Source organism: Rhinichthys klamathensis, unplaced genomic scaffold (assembly GCF_029890125.1).
Source record: "Rhinichthys klamathensis goyatoka isolate OS25496 unplaced genomic scaffold, OSU_Roscu_1.1 h1tg000185l_1, whole genome shotgun sequence".
Classification (NCBI taxonomy): Eukaryota; Metazoa; Chordata; class Actinopteri; order Cypriniformes; family Leuciscidae; genus Rhinichthys; species Rhinichthys klamathensis.
Window position 1 is genome coordinate 1,116,684 of NW_026606713.1, and position 18,803 is coordinate 1,135,486.

The 18,803-nt window shown below is 40.1% G+C and overlaps 1 protein-coding gene across 1 annotated transcript in view; it reads left to right on the forward strand.

The window, feature by feature from the left end:
* abca3b (ATP-binding cassette, sub-family A (ABC1), member 3b) overlaps positions 1–18,803 on the forward strand; it is a 58,897-nt gene that overhangs the window by 27,161 nt on the left and 12,933 nt on the right. Inside the window, exons 11-17 of the mRNA XM_056261750.1 lie at positions 1,895–2,041; positions 2,197–2,326; positions 13,076–13,230; positions 14,674–14,829; positions 15,064–15,274; positions 15,869–16,019; positions 17,852–17,950. Of these exons, the coding sequence (XP_056117725.1) occupies positions 1,895–2,041; positions 2,197–2,326; positions 13,076–13,230; positions 14,674–14,829; positions 15,064–15,274; positions 15,869–16,019; positions 17,852–17,950 (1,049 nt within the window). The remainder of the gene's footprint in view (positions 1–1,894; positions 2,042–2,196; positions 2,327–13,075; positions 13,231–14,673; positions 14,830–15,063; positions 15,275–15,868; positions 16,020–17,851; positions 17,951–18,803) is intronic.

Below are 18,803 nucleotides of genomic sequence, written 5' to 3' on the forward strand. Positions count from 1 at the left end.
AGATATTAGCATGATAACAAGTGTGATTTTGAATATTTTGGTCAATTTAGTCAGCTTTTTCATTGAACCAGAGAGAAACTTTGACAAGAAGGATAATGGCACGGTCTCCATGCTACACTAATAATAGTAGTAAGGCTTTCCTATGTGTACACATTTGCTTAGAAAGTAGAATTTTGCCTGTATTATTGGTGTCCCCTTCAAAAATTGCTCTTGAGAAATGTTATGTTTACTGTCCCCCCCCCCCCCCCCCCCCCCCCCCCATTTAGATGAAATTTACGCCCCTGGCCTGCACCCATGGGAAGTTTTTAAAGTCTGAGTGAGTGAGAAGAACCAGCATGTGCTCAACTGGAGTGCCTTGAACAGAGGCCCTTAAAAGACAGGAAGCATTTGGTCTAGGCAGGAAAACCTTGCTTATGTCATCAAGACGGCTAGGAAGTGCGTGCACAACCATTTCTCCTGACGTACAGGATTTACTATAGGGTGTGAAGAGGGAGGGTACGAAGAGCAGCGACTCAGTTTTGCGCAGAGCGATTGTTTATGTAGGACAACCGCAGCATCAGTGCTTGTGTTTGCAGACTGGCTTATCAACGGGCCGGTAATAAAGACCCAGCCGGAGTGAAAGTGATATGGAACAATGGCCTCCTGGGTCACACCTATGACTCGGTGGTGTCTGGATGTCAAGCACGTTTAGACACAAATGACTTCGTGTAACGCAGTTCGTGGGTCTCTATTACTGTTGTTCATGCTAGGGATTTGAACTTTGACACTTTTGAACTCCCACACAGTTCATTCTACAGACATGACGAATGTCTCCTCAAATTTGTACCTTGTAGAAGAGATGTGAATTTTTTAAACATCTTAAACCAGTCTTTTCTGGTCTTAGCTGGTCTCCCACCTGGTCTGTTGGTTGGTTTTAGAGCAGTGGTTATCAAGCCTTCCGAATGATTTGATACAAGACAAAACAAGCATTAACATAAGATAAAACCACTAAAAAGCAAGATATTTCTTGTTTAAGCAGGGTTTTTCCACTTTCTAGGAAAAGAATTGGGTTTCCACTGGGGGTTTCCAGGACATTGATATATGAGTGAATGATTTTTAGTCATGTCATTTGTATATTTTATCAGGTATAATTTGTGAGAAAATAAAATATATATATATATATATAAAAAAAAAACTTATCCAGTAAATCACGAACAACTGGAAAAGTTTTAAATATTGTTTATGGCGGTCCTAGTAGTCTAAAAAGGTTGAGAACCACTGGTTTAGAGGAGTTTTGGGTACTTTTCAACCAGCTTAAGGCTACCTTTAAAGGCTAGGAGAACATCGTAAACCAATTAAGACCAGTTAAGCATGTTTTGCAGCAGGGCAGATTTACAATTTTCAATCTATTTTCAAATTGACTAAATTTTAGTGAATTTTTATGGACAGAATCCAGTAATTTCAGTAGGAATCCTAGCATTTCACACGAGTCTGAGAGATTTTCCCATGCAGATTTCACAGGCCACATGAATTTGCCACATTGTCTGAAAGAAAGCTTCATGTTTAAAAGCGACTTCTGTGTGAGCTGTGCTTCATACATCGCTACAGTATTGATGATAGATAATGGACCTTTTTTGCCATGTTTAGCCAAAATGTTGCTAATATGACCACACCTTTGGACATATGATCATTTTAACATTTCCTCTTGTTAATGAGAGAAAACATTATGTGAAGAAACTTGTAGCCATCATCAGGGCTCAACAGTTTGAGCGTTTTACTCGCATTAGGTGTGTGCGAACTGTAAAATGTATTTAGGAGCATGTGTGTTAAATAGAAGAAAAAAAAACTATTTTATGAAATTTAAGGTATTAAAAAAAAGGGTTGTCAAATATTTCACCTCCTCATCTGCCCTCAGCCCTCGTACTGGTGCAGCAGCCCTCGTGTGGCCTTTCTGAAGGAGAAGGAGGATGACGAGGAAGCCGAGAAGGCGACGAAGGGGGAATTTATCGAAGAGGAGCCAGCTGGACTGGTCTCGGGGGTCAAGATCAAACATTTGGCTAAGGTATCGGATGCACCGTGGTTTGCATTAATATTATTAGATTCACAGGGGACAGATGGCAGACTCTGTGTGTGTGTGCACAAGGTCAGTGTGACAGAGACATGGATTTCCTCCTGAAACGGTTGGAGAAGGTAAACATGTGGATCATTCTGTCGCAGGTTTTCAAAGTGGGCAACAAGACCAAGGAGGCGGTGAGGGATTTAACGCTCAACATGTTCGAAGGCCAGATCACTGTCCTGCTGGGTCACAACGGAGCGGGCAAGACAACTACACTATCAATGCTGACAGGTGAGAATTTAGTTTTCATTTACTTTAGCTACGTTTTTAAGTTATGTGACTGTCCCTCTCAAATTGCTTTAGGAAATGTGATTCTTTTTAGTGAGTCAGTTCATTTGAATGGTTAATTTGAATGAACTGGTTCAATAAATGATTCATTTGAATCATATCTATATTGTGTTCTGTGAACATCCTGCTAGACATTGTTCATAATCTGTTTTGTAGTGGGATAAATGTTTACTTAAAACATGCTATTTAGCATTATTTTTATGATTTAGTTGAGTTAAGGAGTTGTATTATAGGTTTAATAGTGTTTAGTGTAAATCTTAGTACAGATAAAACAGCTCTTTTTTTAACTGAATCATATAATGATAATACATATAATGATAATACATTACAAGCTACTAAGTACTTTTTCAAAACAGTAGCTTGACTGTTTAACTACTTTAGCTTCTAGATTAGATTAGCTAGATTAGCTTTGCAACTGTATATAAACTGATTATACATTTTTTAAATATATCACAGTTTAGCTCATTTTTGTTAGCAGCTTACATAGCTACAAGTTAGTCTAGCTTTTAATTTACCTTGGAAGTATGAGAAGCTTGTAGCTAGCTAAAAAATTGTTTCACAACACTGTATGATCTGATTATAAGTTATCTTTTTAAAAATATATTGATACCCTAACAATTTAACTACTCTTGTTACTCTTATAGGCTACAAGCAAGTGTATCTTTTTGTATTTTTTCTTAATCCATAACAACTTACAGAAGTCTTTACATCCACATATAAAGCTAAATAAAACCCTCAGATCACACACATTGATTCATGCTTAGTCAAGCTAAGCATTATCTCTTTACATTTATGTAACCCTGTATAATTTTGCTAATGAATTATAAAAAGGAATTAATTAGAGAATTGTTAAAATAATAAACTAATCAGAATTAGTAAAAAAGTGTAAGAAAAAATATAAAATCAAAAAGAAATGCATGTCAGTGTGATGATTGACATTTTATTGATTTGTCCAATTACGTGAGGTTTATGTTGAAGTCCCGCCCCACCACGTTAGTGCTGTATGGGCGAATCCATTTTCTTTTCTCTGCGTGACTGTGAGACGAGCAGCAGCATAACTTTGTGTACAATTTAAAATCGTCAGAGAGGACTGAATAGAAGACATTTATATGATCTATTTTCTTTGGATTTGGTGAGTACACATTTTGAAATGTGTAAACTTTCATAAATGTGATTAATTGTGTATTGATGTGTTAAATTGAGAGAGAGAGTGAAAACGTATTTTTTTCGTCAGTATGAAATGCTGATAAGATCTGATGTTTAACGAGCAAAAAGTGATGTAATGTTTAAAATATGTGTATATGAGTTTGTGATGTTCATGTTCGTTATTGAACGAGTGATTTTATGATGTTTAAGTTGCATAATGTTATCTAAGCTGTCGAATTTCGATGGACATGTAGCTGTTATATGCTGAACAGGATAACAAGTGTTACTATTTAATCTAATTTACTGCTGTTAAACTAAAAGCTGTGAATTTAATGTGCTGTGAACTAATTGCTGCCTGTTGCACATGCAGGTCAGGTTTTTTGTGCTACGCTGGAACTGCGTTCTTTTCAGCATTACGACCTAAGATGGCGAGCCTTCCCAGCGAGATGAACGTTAATGCTTGATGCGAGATTTGAGTTAATCCAACACCTGTGGAATTGGGTAGGAATGTTCTGATTGCCTGCTAGTTTTTTCCTAAACGGGACTGAGTTTTATTTTTTGAAAGACTGCTCAGAGTATTTTGTTTCTCTGTGCAAAAAGATCTTCTCTGGAACTGTTGAATCACTTTTCCGCGATTCTAACGAACTGTGGATTTTCTGAACTGAGTCTTTTGAATCGGATCTTTTGAATCGGATCTTTTGAATCGGATCCTCTAACGAATTTGAAGTGAACTTTTCCAACTCAACCTTTTGAACTGAACAGTTCAAATGAGTCTTTTGAACTGACCTATGTGAATTGTTTTCTTCTGAACTGTTGTTTTTGCATTTTGTACATTTTATTTTATGTTTGAACTTGATTTAGTGAACGGTCAAACTTTTCAATTGTGAACATTTATCAATGTTTATGGGGTTCTATTTTATATTGAAAGTGTAGTATTCTAGGAATCTGTATAGCCTAGAGGGTGAACCCAAACTGATTGAACAAACAAAAGAGTCAAGTGAAATTGTTCACTTATTGTGAATTGAAGTGAATCACTATAACTGTGGTTTTACATTGAACAAAAATAACTGACAATTTGTTTTGTTTGTTTTTCCTTTCTTTTGAATATCAACAATTACTCCAGTCATTCATTTAAATATAAAGATTTACTTTATTATTTAACCAGTTTTGTCTTTATTACACCTCCATAGTCGAACCTACTGGCCTATGGTTAATACTAGTAACAAGTGCAATATTATATGACCCGTGTACTACATACTAAGTGGCGAGCCAGCCAGGAGGTGTAATTAATAGCTTTATTTATACTTTACATCCAAAAAGAAAAATCGACAAAAGAGACATTCAAATCAGTTTATTAGTGTGGCAAGTAAATTGACTTTGAAAACATGGAAATAGTACAGAAGGAAAGTGTCAAAATTTTAAATGCTCTTCTAGTTAGTGGGCCAATTAACACTCTTGAGGATGAAGAGGTCCTTGATCTTCTAAAACGTCATGGTACCATCGCAAGAGTCCTTCCCATTAACGATCCTGAGTCCAAGTATCATGACCACACCATTGTAGAGTACAACTTTGGATCAGCTATTGAATCAATAAGTCACTTGCTACCTCTTAACTACACAGATAAAGACGACCCAAGCTTAACTTACCAGATAAGAGCCCTGAGCAGTGTCTACTCTTGTGAGGAGAGTTTTGGTGCCACAACCTCTTACTTATCCACCCTGAAAACCATTGCTAAGCAAAGTGGAAAATCCTTCAATGCTTTGCTACGAGAGGAACTCTCGCAGATCTCAAGCTCCTTAATTCCAGATGAGGTGGATGCAGATGAGCCTGCGCTTGATGAGCTCAATTCCATTAAAGAGCAGAATGCATCCAAGAGGAATGTCCAGAGTCCTTGTTCCATTCACAATGAGCCAACATTTGATCAAGATGACTTACCAAGGTCTGAAAAACAGCTGTCAGGCACCATGAGTCACGTTCAGCTCAATCCTGCCGAGGTGCAGAAAGTTATTGTGGAGCATATAGTAAAGAGTGAAGTCGCTGCAGCAATTCCATCCACTGCTGTAGTTAGGCTCCGTCCTTTTTCAGGGAGAATTCCCCAGCCCAATCATGAATCTGATTACGACACTTGGCGTTGTAATGTTGAATTACTCTTTGATGACCCTTCTGTGTCTGACTTACAAAGGGTAAGGAGAATTATGGAGAGTCTCTTACCTCCTGCCACTGATATTGTCAAGTCTTTAGGGCCCCGTGTTTCTCCCAGAGCTTACCTTAATGTGCTTGATGCAGCTTATGGTGCGATCGATGATGGTGATGAGTTGTTCTCAAAATTCATGAACACATTTCAGAATGATGGAGAGAAAGCATCTAGCTATCTCCAAAGGCTTCAAGTTGCTTTGAGCAAGGCAGTCAGAGGAGGTGGGATTAAATCGTCTGAGGCCAACCATCATCTCCTACGGCAGTTTTGCAGAGGCTGCTGGGATGACATCCTTATTTCTGAGCTTCGTCTCGAAACTCGTAGAGATGACCCTATCGATTTCCAAGACTTACTGCGTTCCCTTAGAACCAGAGAAGACAAGAGTGCACAGAAATGGTTGCGCATGAGAACCCACATCAGTGCTTCTAAGCAGAAACCGCAGCCATCCCCTAGATCTGCTCATGCTTATAGCCAAGATGCTGCCATTTCAAACAAACTTCCTCATGAGTCAAAGTTGTTGTCTGAGACCGCTGAATTGAAGAAGCAAATTGCTGAGCTAAAGGAACAGTTAACTTCACTGACCCTCCCGAAGTCCAGAAAGACTGTCAAACCCAAGCATAAGACTTCACCCTCTCCTAGCACTCCTGAGTTTATTGCTAAACAACCGTCTAAGTCAACCGGTGGTCCTGTCACGAAATCCAGACCACGCCCTGGTTACTGTTTCAGATGTGGTGAAGATGGCCACATCTCTGTTACCTGCGAAAATTCTCCGAACCCCAGGCTAGTTGAAAAGAAAAGGAACGAACTGCGGTTGAAGCAACAAGAGTGGGATCAAGAGAACAGTCACGTTGGTGCAGCTTCTTTAAACGCCTAACAGTTCCAGTTGCGGGACAAACTGGAGCTAGTGAACTTAAAAGTTGTCCCCCCAGAATAAATTCAGGCCCACACCACAAATTCCGTATTCAGCGTCTGGTCGGATCCAAGTGTACAGCGCAAGTAAAAATCTCAGGAACTGAATGTCATTGCTTACTTGACACAGGGTCGCAGGTGACCACAGTTCCTTGGTCCGTTTACCAAGCTTGCTTGATTAATCATCCCATCAAGCCCCTGAATCTTCTGCTTGAGGTCAGTGGAGCAAATGGTCAGCCAGTTCCATACAAAGGATATGTCGAAATTCCAATAACTTTTCCAGAGGACATGGTCGGATCTGAGGTTGAAATTTCCACACTGGCACTAGTCGTTCCTGACTTCAAACCAGAAAAACAATCTCAAGTCTTAATCGGGATGAATACGCTTGATTCTTTGTATGCTGAATGTTCTAACTTGAATATCCTTGAACACCATTCTCCACGATACGGGTACAGTGCTGTGCTCAAAACTCTGCAATTACGGCATAAACAGAATGCCAATGGATGCCTTGGATTGGTGAGACTACAAAGCAAGGAGCCCGTAGTGATTCCAGCACAGCAGACCGTTGCTCTCTGTGGAAAAACAAATGTGAATTGCTTATCCACTAAAGAATGTGTTCTTCTGGAGCCCCCATCAAACTCCTTCCTCCCTGGAGGTATTCTTTTTTCAAGAGGTGTAGTTCAAGCGCCACCATTCCCCACGCAAAAGTTGACTGTCCAGCTACGGAATGAGTCGCATCGGGATGTAGTACTGCAGCCAAATGCTGTGGTTGCTGAAGTGCATGCCATCGAGAGTATCATCCCTCAAGAACGCAAGGTGGGATCTGTACCTGCTGGTCAAAGCTGTTCCGAAGCAGGGATTACCTTTGACTTTGGGGACTCACCGTTGCCCAAAGAGTGGAAGGATAGAATCAGTAAGAAGCTCAGTGATATGTCTGATGTCTTTGCGCAACATGACCTTGATTTTGGTCGAACATCCAAGGTCAAGCATCACATCAAGCTGTTTGACGAAACCCCTTGTAAGCAAAGGGCACGCCCTATCCACCCTCATGACCTGGCTGCTGTCAGACGGCATTTGCAAGAGTTAAAAGAGTCAGGAGTGATCCGGGAATCTGAGTCTCCGTTTGCGTCCCCAATCGTAGTCGTACGAAAGAAGAATGGCGACGTGAGACTATGTGTGGACTACAGGAAGCTAAATTCACAAACTGTGAAAGATTCCTATGCTTTGCCTAACCTCGAAGAGTCTTTCTCTGCCTTAACGGGTTCTCGATGGTTCTCAGTTCTGGACTTGAAGTCTGGTTATTACCAGATAGAAATGGAGGAGTCTGACAAATACAAAACCGCTTTCTCTTGTCCCTTAGGATTTTGGGAATTTAATCGGATGCCTCAAGGAATTACCAATGCACCAAGTACCTTCCAACGCTTGATGGAAAGGTGCATGGAGGATCTACATCTCACCGAGGTCTTGGTGTTCCTTGATGATTTAATAGTGTTTTCCCAGACCCCTGAGGAACATGAAGAACGGCTTCTAAAAGTACTGCGAAGACTAAGAGAGTATGGGTTGAAATTATCCCCAGAAAAATGCAAATTCTTCCAGACTTCAGTCCGGTACCTAGGCCATATCATATCGGAGACAGGAGTCTCGACGGATCCTGAAAAGATCAGTGCTCTTAAGACCTGGCCAAAACCAAAGAACTTAAAAGAGCTAAGATCATTCTTGGGATTTTCGGGATACTATCGACGGTTCATCCGCGATTATTCCAAGATAGTGAAACCCCTAAATGAATTAACTGCTGGTTATGCCCCACTGAATCGTAAGACCATGAACAGTGAGCTGAAAGGAAGCTATTTTAACCCAAAAGAGTCATTTGGGAGCCGATGGACAACGGCTTGTGATGAAGCATTCAACACCATTATCTCCAAACTTACCAGTGCTCCTGTGCTTGGTTTTGCAGACCCGACCTTACCTTACATCCTACACACAGACGCGAGCACCATAGGCCTTGGCGCTGCGTTATATCAGGAGCAAGATGGAGAAAAAAAAGCCATAGCTTTCGCCAGTAGAGGTCTTTCTAGAAGTGAGTCTCGATACCCTGCCCATAAGTTGGAGTTTCTTGCTTTAAAGTGGGCAGTGACCGAGAAATTCTCTGACTACTTGTATGGCAATCACTTCTCTGTCATAACCGACAGTAATCCACTTACTTACATTCTAACTTCCGCGAAGCTTGATGCCATAAGTTATCGTTGGCTATCAGCATTAGCCACATTCTCCTTCGATCTGACCTATAGAGCAGGAAAGCAAAACCAAGATGCTGATGGATTATCAAGACGTCCCCATGGTGAGCTGATCAATGACATGGTATCACAAAAGGAACTGGAACGGATACAGCAATTCGCCGACAAGCATCTGGGTGGAGATAAATGTGTTGTCATGGACTGTGCTGTTGTACAAGCTGTGTGGGACAAGCATCTGGTTCAGCAAGGATGTGGAACTTCTGTTGCTCTAGTGGAGTCCTTGGCAATGGAACAGGAGGTTATTCCTAATTGTTTTGCTCAAGACCTGACTGAAGATGAGTCTGCAGTCCCCTGTTTAACTGGTATAGACCTGCAACGTGAACAAAGGGAAGATGTTGTCCTGAACCAAGTCATTAGCCACTTAGAAGAAGGCCAGATGCCATGCCGGACGGTGAGGTATGAATGTCCAGACTTTTCCTTGTTGTTGAGGGAGTGGAACCGCTTGGAATTGAGGGATGGAGTTCTGTACAGACGACGACAGTTGGACGATCAAACAACTTACCAGTTGGTGTTACCTGTTAAGTTCCGTGCAATGGTGCTGGAGAGCCTGCACGATCAGATGGGCCACATGGGAGTAGATCGCACTCTCGACCTTGTCCGTTCTCGCTTTTATTGGCCAAAGATGAGTGCTGATGTTGAGAGGAAGGTTAAGACCTGCGAACGGTGCGTGAAGCGGAAAGCTTTGCCAGAGAAATCTGCCCCCTTGGTCAACATCCAGGTTACACGGGCCCTTGAGTTGCTCTGTATAGACTTTCTTTCCATTGAGCCAGACCGAAGTAATGTCCAGAATGTACTTGTCATGACGGATCATTACACCAAGTATGCAGTTGCCATACCCACCAACAACCAGAAAGCCAGGACTGTGGCTAAGTGCCTCTGGGATGGATTCATTGTCCACTACGGTTTCCCGGAGAGGATACTAAGCGATCAAGGAGCCGACTTTGAATCTAAACTTATCAAAGAGCTTTGCGAGATGGCAAAAATTCACAAAGTACGGACAACTCCCTATCATCCTCGCGGTAATCCCGTAGAGCGCTTCAATAGGACGCTTCTAAACATGTTGGGTACCTTGAAGGAACAGGATAAGTCGCATTGGCATGACTTTGTGAAACCGTTAGTGCATGCCTACAATTGCACGAAAAATGAGACAACGGGATTCACGCCCTATGAGCTCATGTTTGGGAGGCGACCCAGACTACCGGTGGATTTAGCCTTTGGGCTGCCCGTGGAAAAACCTGTCCATGAGTCACATTCCAAATATGTCCAAAGTCTCAAAGCCCGACTTGAAGAGAGTTACCGAATTGCCACTCAAAACGCTTCAAAGTCTGCAATGAGGAATAAAAACAGATTCGACAAACGAGTGAAAGAGTCAACTCTTGAAGTGGGAGATAAAGTTCTAGTGAGGAACGTCCGAATCAGGGGAAAACATAAACTCGCAGACAAGTGGGAGTCTACTATCCATATAGTAGTGGAACGAGTAGGAGACCTGCCAGTTTATAAAGTTCGTCCACAAGATAAGGATGTTCCTCTACGAGTGTTGCACAGGGATCTACTATTACCTTGTGGTTTCCTTACTTCTTCTGAGGAGAGTGTTTCTGAGGAGAGTGTTCCTGATCAAGTAAACATCTCCAAGCCTAAGACACGAAGCCAAAGACAGAGAGAACTGTTAAATGAGGAACAATCGGATTCAGAGGATGAAATTTGCATATTCAGTAGAATTCCTACTGGAAAAACAAAGATTACCTATGCATATGACACCACAAAGTCAAAAGTGGCTGATGGAAAAGAAAAAGACTTGCCTCTGAGATCTGACTTACCTCAGGAACCAGATTTACCTCATGAAACAGAATTACCCCAGCCTGTGAACGGTCCAGCTTACATTCTTCCATTGGATGAGAGTTTAGGAGAGGTGACAGAAATGTATGAACCTACAGATCCTGAAGTACCAGAAACTGTACCAACAGGAAATGGAATTGAAGGAGGATACTTACCATCATCCGATCCAGCTGGTGATGAGGAGGAAAAAGATATGTCCCCGGATGCTCATGATCTGGAAGAAGAAACAGAACAAGTTAATGCATATGCAAGATCAAGTGCAGATCAAAACCTAAGAAGATCAAACAGGGTCCCAAAACCTCCAAAGAAATTCCATTACCCACAGTTGGGTAATCCCCTTACCTCAGTAGTCCAAAACTTGTTCCAGTCATTGAGTGAGGCAGTCGTTAATTCAATGAATCTTGCTGATTTACCTAAAACTGACTTAGTGCTGCCTAAAAGTTACTGAAGGGTCAAGTAAAGGACAAAACGCAAAGAGACTTGCTTACCTTTAAGAGGGGAGAATGTAACCCTGTATAATTTTGCTAATGAATTATAAAAAGGAATTAATTAGAGAATTGTTAAAATAATAAACTAATCAGAATTAGTAAAAAAGTGTAAGAAAAAATATAAAATCAAAAAGAAATGCATGTCAGTGTGATGATTGACATTTTATTGATTTGTCCAATTACGTGAGGTTTATGTTGAAGTCCCGCCCCACCACGTTAGTGCTGTATGGGCGAATCCATTTTCTTTTCTCTGCGTGACTGTGAGACGAGCAGCAGCATAACTTTGTGTACAATTTAAAATCGTCAGAGAGGACTGAATAGAAGACATTTATATGATCTATTTTCTTTGGATTTGGTGAGTACACATTTTGAAATGTGTAAACTTTCATAAATGTGATTAATTGTGTATTGATGTGTTAAATTGAGAGAGAGAGTGAAAACGTATTTTTTTTCGTCAGTATGAAATGCTGATAAGATCTGATGTTTAACGAGCAAAAAGTGATGTAATGTTTAAAATATGTGTATATGAGTTTGTGATGTTCATGTTCGTTATTGAACGAGTGATTTTATGATGTTTAAGTTGCATAATGTTATCTAAGCTGTCGAATTTCGATGGACATGTAGCTGTTATATGCTGAACAGGATAACAAGTGTTACTATTTAATCTAATTTACTGCTGTTAAACTAAAAGCTGTGAATTTAATGTGCTGTGAACTAATTGCTGCCTGTTGCACATGCAGGTCAGGTTTTTTGTGCTACGCTGGAACTGCGTTCTTTTCAGCATTACGACCTAAGATGGCGAGCCTTCCCAGCGAGATGAACGTTAATGCTTGATGCGAGATTTGAGTTAATCCAACACCTGTGGAATTGGGTAGGAATGTTCTGATTGCCTGCTAGTTTTTTCCTAAACGGGACTGAGTTTTATTTTTTGAAAGACTGCTCAGAGTATTTTGTTTCTCTGTGCAAAAAGATCTTCTCTGGAACTGTTGAATCACTTTTCCGCGATTCTAACGAACTGTGGATTTTCTGAACTGAGTCTTTTGAATCGGATCTTTTGAATCGGATCTTTTGAATCGGATCCTCTAACGAATTTGAAGTGAACTTTTCCAACTCAACCTTTTGAACTGAACAGTTCAAATGAGTCTTTTGAACTGACCTATGTGAATTGTTTTCTTCTGAACTGTTGTTTTTGCATTTTGTACATTTTATTTTATGTTTGAACTTGATTTAGTGAACGGTCAAACTTTTCAATTGTGAACATTTATCAATGTTTATGGGGTTCTATTTTATATTGAAAGTGTAGTATTCTAGGAATCTGTATAGCCTAGAGGGTGAACCCAAACTGATTGAACAAACAAAAGAGTCAAGTGAAATTGTTCACTTATTGTGAATTGAAGTGAATCACTATAACTGTGGTTTTACATTGAACAAAAATAACTGACAATTTGTTTTGTTTGTTTTTCCTTTCTTTTGAATATCAACAATTACTCCAGTCATTCATTTAAATATAAAGATTTACTTTATTATTTAACCAGTTTTGTCTTTATTACACCTCCATAGTCGAACCTACTGGCCTATGGTTAATACTAGTAACAAGTGCAATATTATATGACCCGTGTACTACATTTACATTTATGCATTTGGCAGACACTTTTATCCAAAGCGACTTGCATTGCATTTCAAGGTACACATTTACATTCTTATCAATTCTTCAGTTCTTATCAATCTCTTAGCAGCTCCTAGCTGTAAACAGTGATAACGGAGGTCAGTCAGAGTAGATCACTTCTTTACATCGTTCAAATTCCCTTTCTTTCTTCATTCCCAGGCCTTTTCCCACCCAGCAGCGGCCGTGCGTACATTAACGGTTATGACATATGTCAGGATATGGCTCTGATCCGCCGCAGCCTGGGTCTTTGTCCGCAGCACGACGTGCTCTTCGACAACCTCACCGTCCGAGAACACCTGCTCTTCTACACACAGGTAGACACAGAGTAATCGAGGATGTCTATAAGATGCCTAACTCTGCGATCATCCATTTATGTTATCCATTTTTCCTGTTCAAATGTCCTACATGCTCTTTTTTTTTTTTACTTAAATACTAACTGTCACGAACCAAACCAAAATCTATAAAGCTGTTAATTTAATACATTATGTGTATTGCAAAATATACATATATACACACATATTTAAGTGGTTTGAAAGCGTCGGGAGACTGACTCGTTTACGTCATGAGAGCAGTGCTTCATGGTAGGGGGCGGGGCTCTTTTAGAGTGATTTTGCTTGTGGCTAATCTCTGACTGGTGGATTTCTTTACAGAATTATGGGTAATGTCGTTTTTGACAGGAATTCCGCTCCTAACTGGAAACTGCAACCGACTTTTCTCCAGTGTTGTGACGCATTTCCAAGTGAAGGGGTTTTACTTTAGCGCTCCTCCTCTCCATCCCTCGCTCGTAGCAGACTGACGGTTAGGCCGTGTGTCCACCAAAACGATTTTAGCCAGCTGAAAATGCTAGATCCTCTGCTGAAATCGCCTAGCTTTGGGCGCTTGAGAGCGTTTTGGCAGCGCAGCGTTTTTTCAGTTGAGACGTTTCGTTGCTATGATACAGAATATCCGCAGCACAGTTTACTTGTAACTGATTTCGCAGATAATTTGTTTCATACTAAATGTATTTTTCATCCATTTTGTTCGGTTAGCTCTGCTGGTTGATGTCGTTGTACAGAAGAATGTTGTGACAGTTGGTCGGTGTGGTATTAGTCCCGCCCCTCCTCCACTGTGATTGGACGGCTGGGTAAAAAGTGACAGTGATGAGCGCTGCGTTTAACGCAAAGTTGAACATTTTTCAACTCTCGGCGACCAGTAAAAAACGCCGGGCGCTCGACGCTTCAGAGTGAAATAAAACGCTCAACGCCTCATTACGCTCATGGCGTTTAAAAAACGCGGCGCTCCCATTGAAAACAATTGAAAACAAACGCCAGGCGCGTGAAAAACCCCCCGCTTTGGTGGACACACGGCCTTAGGGGGGAGTGGTTAAGGATATTCAACCCAAGCCGTCAAACTGACTTCATCAGAGAATAAACACCATTTTAGAGCGGAAGCAAATGTTCAGATTTTGATCAAAGATTACGACGACAAACACACTTTTTTCTGTGTATTAACTTACACACGGATTTGTTCACCACAAGACTAATGATGTCCGCTAACAAAGTAAATAGAGTAAATTTTGATTTCATGACGACTTAGAACATGATTAGTTAAAAGATAAGCTGATAGTTGATGGCTTTAGACAAAAGCATATACCATTGATTCATTGCTCACATTAGGCCTGTTTTTAACAGTTTATAAATGATCGTCCAAATGGAGAAAATGAATGGGATTTTAAGACTGTGAGATGGATCTTTACATAGCTTGTTTCTTCTCTTCAGCTGAAGGGTTACCCTCGCGAAAAGATCCCCGATGAGGTCGACCGCATCCTTCGGATCCTTAATTTGGAGGATAAGCGTAATGCGCCATCCAAGACCCTCTCTGGTGGGATGAAGAGGAAGCTTTCCATCGGCATTGCTTTAATCGGAGACTCGAAGGTCAGGCAACGGCAACTTTGTTTAAAGCTGTATTTCACAGACATTTTATGTTTAGCAAATACTTTTGTTATGTTGCATTTGCTTTCATTTTTTAAAAACATCTCCATGTTTATCCAGGTTGGTTTATGCTACTTAGCATGGCAATGCTGGTTGTATAAGTGAAATGAGGAAAGGTTTCCTGTTAGCATAGCATTAGCCACTCAAATCCTAACGAAACCCATTGTTTCCCTGTAGGTGGTGATGTTGGACGAGCCCACCTCAGGGATGGACCCCTCAGCCCGGCGGGCCACCCGGGACCTGCTGCAGGGTGAGAAACGGGGACGTACCATCCTGCTCACCACACACTTCATGGACGAGGCCGACCTGCTGGGAGATCGCATCGCCATCATGGCTAGCGGGGAGCTCCAGTGCTGCGGCTCGCCGCTCTTCCTCAAGAACAAATACGGTGAGACTGCGGCAAGATCATGAGAGGAACACAAGATGTTTATGCATAAGATTGTCATTTTAATGTTGTTGAGCATAAATTTTAGCTCTCGACTGCTAGAGGAGATGGTAGGAAGAGATGGGCTGCTTGAGGAAAATGATTGACATACTGTACATTTGCAAAGTTCAATATGGTGCTGTAGTAAATGTATAGTAAAGTCGTGTTTTCAAGATGGCAATCACACGAACCAACTTGCTCCAGTAAGGACTTTGCTTCCATCTAGAGAAGTCCCAGGCCGTTTTCAGACCTGTAGATCGTTTGCTTTGTTCTGAAACAAGGGACTTAATTTGTTACAATGTTGCATTTCCTTTTTGCTTTGGTTCGCTTTCACAAGGCAACATTTCAAAGCGTACCAAAATGTGTTTATGCAAGTCACATGTGAGTAAAAGCTGTCCACTTAATGGTTGGCGTTTCCTCTGCCTCACCCATCAAGATGATTGACAAGTTCGCTCCGTGAGCTTATTGTGGCTTTATGTGTAGCTGTTGAGACAACTAAAATCTAAGAAACTCAAACACAAACTCAAATCTAAACCTATCCTCTTGTACTTCTCTCAGGTGCTGGTTACCACATGGTTATCGTAAAAGACGCATTTTGTAACGTGTCTGAGATCACCCGTCTAGTCCACATGTATGTGCCTGATGCCACTCTAGAGAGCAGTGCAGGCGCTGAACTCTCCTACATACTGCCCAAAGAGAGCACCAGCCGGTAAGACAACACTCAGACACAGCACATATTAGATGTCTATTTTTTTTTTTTTTTAAATGGTAAATGGACTGCATTTATATAGCGCTTTCACAGACGCAGTGGCCACCAAAGCGCTTTACATTTGCCTCGCATTCACCCATTCACTCACTCATTCATACACCGACGGCGGTGTCAGCCATACAAGGCGCCATCCAGCTCGTCGGGAGCAGCTGGGGTTAGGTGTCTTGCTCATGGACACCTCGACACTTGGTCAGGTGGAACTGGGGATTGAACCACCAACCTTCCGGTTTGTAGACAATCTACATGAACCACTGAGCCAGTGCCACTGCCACCCCATTACAGTAGTGTGTGAAACCGTATGTTGCTTGCAATGCATTTCAAACACTAGCTTGCTACATTGTCATCTCATGACCTCATTACTTTGCATGTTTAATGTAGCGAGTGGCGTGCCATTATTATTTTAGACGATCCAGTTTAGCTTCTATTTGAATGAGTCAAGTATATTGCATTGTGGGATATGGTATATTGCATGTGGTATGATCTGGTTGTGTACTACAGATTTTGGCAAAAGTAGAAATAGAATTTGCATACGTTGAACTGCATACTACAAAAAAAAGCATGCGCAGTATGTTAGTATGCTTTTTGCAAATGCACTGTTGTTTAAAATCCTGTGCTCCAGTTGAGTCCTGCTGAAATCATCCTAGCATCTGATTTTGAAGAGGTTGTGTTATTTAACATCAAGGTCCTCATCATCATTGCCTTTAATCAATAGCCTTGACTGCACAAACTCAGCTGGTACTTATACGAGACAATGAATTATGAAAACAAAGTAGTTTGGTGTATACAGATGAATGAAGCATATGAGGCTTGAGTGTTGGGTCTGATTCTTGTGAGCTGCCGTAGCAACATATGGACTAAATTTACCCATTGATCTGTTTTTTAGTGAAGGTCTTGAAGCAACTTTCTTCTCTGTTCATGACACACACACACACACACACACACACACACACACACACACACACACACACACACACACACACACACACACACACACACACACACACACACACACACACACACACCTTTCTCCATAGAGACTCTTTAAATCACCTCAATGAGAGAAAAACATCATAAAAGCACTTCGTAAAAGAAATGCCTCACCCCGAAAGGAAAATTATATCATTTTTAATCCTCAATGCTCCTGAATCTGTCCTAAATGTTTGTTTTTTCGCGGAACCAAGGTTATTATCGTAAAGTAGTTCAGCTAGTTGTCAACATTTTTCATTTTTTTTAGTTTAAGTTAAAGTACTAAAATAACTCAAATGGAGACTATGGACATATTTTAAACATTTAAAAAAGACAAACTTTAAGTAAAACAAGAACAGAAAATATAAAAATAAAATTTAATTCAAAATATTAACAAAAACTATTATAGCATCTCAATTATACTAAAATAATATTATACTAAAATTAAATAATACAGAATTTGGATGATGACCAGTAGCTTCAAGCGCCAAAAAGGAGATATATTTGAGAGCTCAATTATTGTTTACATTTCTACGTACATACTATATATATATATATATATATATATATATATATATATATATATATATATATATATATATAAAATCTATTTTTGTGGTACATCATACATGTTTTGAGTGACATGACATTTGCATTTTTGTTGAACTGATAGAAATGAATGGATATGGATGTAATCACTGAATTTCTTTCTCTCCACTCACTCAGTAGTTTCAGCAGTTCTGGATTGTCCTGTGTGTTGAGCTTTGAGTTTGCACTGCGCTCTCTCATCTGGTGTTTCTCTGCAGATTTGAGCTGCTGTTTGCTGAGCTGGAGATGAATCGAGACGAGCTGGGCATCGCCAGCTACGGGGCGTCCGTTACCACCATGGAGGAGGTTTTTCTCAGGTATTTGACCGCAAGAAAAGTCTCCTATTGATAAAAGCTCCAATTTTATTCAGTAACATTTTTAAAGTTGTGACATAATGTTGATCCCCATCTTTTTCATGTTATATTATTTTCCGTTTTTCCACACTGAATTAGAGCTCTGTGAGAAACTCTTGACATATTTTTCCCCTACCTGCTCCTGACAGTGTTATTTTAGTATTATTTATTTATTTACTATTATATAACTTATTAACATTTTGAATTGGTTTATAATTGTATATTTTCTGTTTTATATTTAAATTTTAGTTGCATTTTTTAGTAATTTTATTATGTGCTTTTTTGTCCTTTTTGTTTATTTTTAAATATTTGAATATAGCTTTAATTTATTTGAATTTCAGTTTAAGTACTTCAACTTATTAATTGAAAACTTCGTTTTCAAGGCAACATTTCAAATTGTTCATCTGAACAAAAACAATTATTAATAGTTTTAGTTTTAATGAACAATAACACTGGGCTCCTCTTCATTTGTTTTCACAGCACAGATAACAGCTTTTCATGTTTACGTTGTCTTATAATAAACTACATGAACATGTTTTCCTGAGATGTAAACATTAAACGGATGTGGAAAAAAATGTATTGTTTAAATTACCATTTTGTAAACAGTATGTTCCCTGATTTTAACACTTTGAAATCATGCCACGTATTCGGAATGCTTTTAAAAAAGAGAAAGGATCTCTGTAAACACGTTAGCAACCAAAAAAAAATCGCTTAATTGTATATAGGAACTGATTCTTTTAAAATAATTGATTTGCAGCGTTCTTAACCATACAGGGAACTGTGTTATTGCAGGACTAAATTACAGCCCTCTCTAAAC